Source organism: Limulus polyphemus, unplaced genomic scaffold (genome assembly GCF_000517525.1).
Source record: "Limulus polyphemus unplaced genomic scaffold, Limulus_polyphemus-2.1.2 Scaffold2220, whole genome shotgun sequence".
Lineage (NCBI taxonomy): Eukaryota > Metazoa > Arthropoda > Merostomata > Xiphosura > Limulidae > Limulus > Limulus polyphemus.
This window is the reverse complement of record NW_013667830.1, coordinates 75,489-80,835: the sequence shown is the minus strand read 5'-3', so window position 1 is coordinate 80,835 and position 5,347 is coordinate 75,489. Positions and strand designations below refer to the sequence as shown.

Sequence of the window (5,347 nt, the reverse complement as noted above, 5' to 3'; positions counted from 1 at the left end):
GATTTTAATTTAGGGCCGGGTTTTTATGAGAATTTGAGGTTGACCTTTTATTCCTGAAACCAGCTCAAGAATTATCCACACTTGGACAAAACTAGCCATTAAACACAATATTCCTTCCCCCCTCTCTTTTTTTGGCAAATAAAATCTTATTTTTTCTAACTAAACTGCAAATGTATATGTGAAGTTAGTTTTCTGATTTGTGACAAATTTGAAGGTATAACATGTCGCAATTAAAACAAGTACAGTGGTCTCTCGGTAGGACAGTGATAAGTTTAAGGAACTACAACATTAAAATCCAGGGTTCGATTCCCACGACGCACACAGCAGATAACCCAATGTGATTTTGTTCCAGAACAAACCAAACAACCAACAAATACCATCAAAATGTCATAAAAACAGCACTAGTCATTTCTAAACTTTATAATTCTGGACGAACGTTGATGCAAAACAATGTACATAACTTAAATTGAAGCACTGACCTACGTGCAAATTAAACATGTAAACAATGCTGTCATAATATAATCAATTTGGAGACACTTGTATCAAATGTTGTATTATCATTTAATAACTCAGCTAGTTCTTTAATTTAATATTTATTAAAATTTTTCCAAGAATATGGATCTTCAGCATGATATAAAGGGTATTGTGGTTGTGTGTTGACTGAATTCTAATATGAATAATTTTGAAGAAAAAAAACGTAACTATTTTCATTATTTGTACGTGGTATTTATGGCGGCGCTGTGTACGCGGATTTTAGTTATAAAGGCAAAAGAATATACCACGGTCAGCCATTCATTTAATGACGTTCGCTCGTGTTGTCGTAATAAAATTCTTTATTTTGTTAAATTTCTTAAGCTGGCTACGTTGTATGACTTATTATTTGTGAGATTGACTACAATTATACTACATTTCTCTCAGTATCTTTTTTTCTTAAATAGTAATTAAATTAAATTTGAAAGCGTGAAACTAAAAGAAACTTCATCCGACTCAAGAAATGGGAAATAAGTCTTCTCTGGTTCTTAAACCTGAAGAATGGGAAGAAATCAAGCAGGAAACAGGATGTAAGTTTATAAGTGAATTTCTATTAATTATAATAAAGTACATTTACAGCAAAATCTGTAATTTAGTTATTGATAAAACATGCATTTCTACTACATTTTTAGTTACTAAAAAACTTAAAAACTTCGGAAGTAGGCAATTTTTTTGAGAAACTTACTAGAATAGTAATAGTATTACTAATACTATTAATGTTTGAATTATATTAGGAACTGGAGCTATAAAACATTTGTATAGTAATAGGAGTAACGTAAAAAAGGCGCAATAGAGCATTTTCTCTACCATTGTAAAGTTTATAAGTGACACCTGTATTGTTATTGGTGAATTTTTCTGAAAGTTTAATATTATAATTGTTTGTAATAACTTCTAAAATTTTGTCTTTACCGTTATTGACACTGTTATTTCCCCATAAAGTGCTGAAGGCTTATATTTATAACACTAAAAATCATATCTTAATATATATAGTGGACACAAGTCAGATAGCCTGTTGTGTAGTTGTGTGCTTAATAAAACAAACTCCATTATGAAACTATATAAAAAAAGTAACTGTAACTAAAAAGGACATTAAGAATAACAAACGAACTCTCTTCTTGATGTTAAAGTTTATATATTTTCTGGTTATTTTTGCCCCAATACATGAGAAAGAGCTTTTATTTTGTTAGTAAGTTTGCATTCTTTTAAGTTGAGTTTAAAATTATTTTTGTAATCAAGCTTGTATTAGATTTACTAGTTTTCAGAAACATAAGCTCTGATCACAGAGTGGTGCTGATACAATTTAGTAGGAAAATAGTTTACTATTTAGATATCTTAACAAAAACAGTAGATACTAAAGTTTGGAGATGGCTTAAATTGGGCAATTAAAGAAATTTTATTACAATGTACAATTTGCATTTAATTTAATAGATATTTTTTCAGGACTTGGGTATTTTCACTGTCTAAACAAGTTCTTTGCTAAAGTGTATCAAAACTGATACAAGTTTGATGTTGTGTTTGTTTCAACTATATTAAGAGTGTTAATAATAGCATTGATTTGTTAACAGTAATTGAAGCTTCACTGTGGAGGAATGAATCGTAGCAAAGGTGTTAAGAAACATTTTTTATAATAGTATTTCACTAATGAATGAGAGGAAAATGACAAATCTGAGTAAGTTTAATAGTGAGAAAAACTTACTTTGTTGTTAGTGAAAAGACTATTTAAAAAAGTGTTTTGAGTCTTGTTGAGAGTTTAGCTACTTGCCTTTGAGATTTGTTGGGAAACACTGAAGGAATTGAAGAAGAAAATAGAGCTTCTAGGATTGTTTCACAAGACTGGAAATTTTGAATATTGTTAACACTGTTCCTATTTAAAGATTATGGGTTGAGAAAAGTAGACCCATGGGGAAAATAATTTATATTGTTGAAAAATAGTTGTGTTATTCTTGAAAGTATGTGAAGCCTGTGCTTGAATGTTTAATAGCTGTAAAAAATAAAAAGTGAGAAATTAAAAATAGGTTAGATTTATACTTGTTATATTGAGAAAGTAGAAGACTTATTGAGGTGTATAATAGTTAAGGGCTCCAAGAAATTGACTGTTTGCATGGTGGAATACCATATTTGGAAATGGTATTTTGAATGTAAAGGGTAATAAACAACTCAGTAGTTTAGGTCAAGATTTGTCTTTCTCAAAGTTATTTCTTTGTTACAAACAAACTTGTCTGATTATAAATGTGAATTCTGTGTTACCCTGAGTTTTTTTTAATTCAGTAGATTTATAGGAGTGAAAAACTAGACGAAACTTGTGGTAGTTGTTTTAGTGGTTGTGGTGATGACCAAAGTGGACTGAACTACCTGTTACCTTTGTGTTCTTGCTCATTTGCCATGTTACATAAGATTTAGAAACATATTTTATAAGAAACTTAAACAATGATTATAAAAACGTCAGATATAATAAATATTTAAAAAAGGTGCAGATTGAAAACAATTACTACATGACTTATGGAAGTGTGATTTTTATCACAAAAGGATTTTGGTGTTATGCATAAAACCAGAGCACACTTCAGAAAACTAGAAATCAGACATTCTGATATTTTCATTTAAAATGATATAACACTAAAGTTGTACTTCCTTATTGTTACTGATTTTTCTTATTTAAAAAATGCTTTTTATGAAGTTTACAAACTTAATATGAAGTTTCTTATGTATACTAAAACATATGGTTTGTTTATCATCATTGTTTTAATTCATAGATTAACAGAATCATTGTAAGATTTTGTTTTGGGGCATTGCTATGCTCCTAGTTGGGCTAGTATATTAGTTTATCTACATTATTTGTTGGGTTAATTTTTAGTCATGAGCTATGTAGATAGCTTGCTTTGATTGGAAGTTACTGATAATTAATGAATTGAAATAACTCATGATAGTAAGTATTAACACGAAAGGAAAACTATTAAGCTGTTATTAGTTAAGTTTGATTCTTCAGCTTTGTTCCTAAAAACAGTTCCCACTGGCAAGTAGTTCAAAATTAGGGATAGCCATATTTGGGATATCTGACCTGGCCGTTTACCTTACATATGCATAATGTTGAGGTTAAAATTTTAATTTATATAACACAACGAATGTTTCGTATTTGCTGAACCTAGACAAGTACAACATATTGTAACTACTCAGAAGTATTGTTATTGTAATGAAAACGATTTTCAAGTTCAACTCCGACGGTTATTGTCTTTATGATATAGACATACAGATAAATTAATTGTAAAAGTGATGTTAAAATAAACCTCAATTATCTTCATTATTCATAACGTACATTTGTACAAAGAATGATGAATAAAGTATCACAGTAACATTATCACTAACAGTTATTTCTGTTCAGAGCAAGCTATCTGTACAAACGAGAACTAATAGTTAACCTAAGAAATAACGTTGGTAATTTATTATGCTAGCCTAACTGAGTATGCAGTGTCATAAAATAAAAACTTGTAACCATTATAATGTGTTGATTCATCAGTAGGAATATCGGGTTTGATTATTCATTGTGTTTTGAAAGTTCTCGTTAAACGTATATGCAGTTAATGTAATTGGACATATCTAATTGTCATAGTGAAGTCACTAGAACTTTGGAAAACACACACACACACACACACACACACACACACACACACACACACACACACACACACACACACACAAAACAAAAAACTTTTCATAATTGTTTCTGCTTATCTTTGATGCCCTCCTCGTGGGTCAGCGATATTTTTACAGACTTACAACGCTAAAATTCAAGGCTCGATTCCATATGGTGGACAGAGCGCAGATAGCCTATTAATATTATGTACCTTTGCGCTAAGACAAACCTTATTTTTTGATTAATATGAATTTTTGATAAATGGAAATTTCTAAGGTGACGCCATAAATATACTTCTCTTTATATTTAAAATTGTCATTATCTGTTTACGAAGATTAATAAACCTAATTGCAAATATTTTAAAAACTAGTTTACCTTGAACTGAAATCAAAAGTAGTATAGCAGAGTATGAGGTAATTTGGTCGCATGATTGGAAGAAAAAAATCGTTCTGTATAATCAATAAACCGTGCAGCAGCTCAACTTCAAGTGCAACTGTTGGAAAGTGGACTACTTTTACGGCTACTTGATTTTCCAAGTAAACTGGCTGAACACTTAAATTTAGACTTATTGGTTTTGCAATTTTTACACATAACCAACACGCGCTACCTTTTATAAATCACAGGTAAAATAATGCATTGGTTATCGCCGATTTCTTGTACTTCTGATTTTTGTTATTGTTAATTATTCATTTCAAATGTATGTACAATTGTTATAAAATTTCACTTATACCTACTTTCACACACATACACAGCGTGGTCACAAGTAAATAGACCCCACCTTTTCAGAAAAAATGTAATTTTTCAGTCATATTCACTTGAATTGATATATGTATAATTTAATTAATATCTCGTAGATCTTCCTTTCGCTTCATGGAGTTCGTTGATCCTTTGGGACATCGTGAGAATCATCTCGTCAATTTTAGATTGTGGGATTTTCGCTCACTCTTGCTTCAAAACTTGGAGTAGATCGCTTTTCGAAGTTTTTTTTTGTTGTTTCTTGACTTGCCGGTCGAGTATAGCCCAGAGGTTTTCGATGGGGTTCATGTCAGGAGATTGGCTCGGCCAGGGCAACTTCTGGATACCATTTTCTTCCTGCCACCTTTGGGTGTTTCTAGCAATGTGACACGGTGCTCCATCGTCCTGGAACAACGTTGTGTTCTTGTCCACGAATCCCGAGGAATAAAGTGG

General features: G+C 31.0%; 1 protein-coding gene across 1 annotated transcript in view; it reads left to right on the top strand.

Moving 5' to 3' along the window:
* The first annotated feature begins 777 nt into the window (after window positions 1-777).
* The window catches only part of LOC106466321 (calcineurin B homologous protein 1-like), a 14,822-nt gene continuing 10,252 nt past the window's right edge, over window positions 778-5,347 (top strand). The window contains exon 1 of the mRNA XM_013926594.2: window positions 778-1,061. Within this exon, the coding sequence (XP_013782048.1) occupies window positions 995-1,061 (67 nt within the window). The 5' untranslated portion in view covers window positions 778-994. The remainder of the gene's footprint in view (window positions 1,062-5,347) is intronic.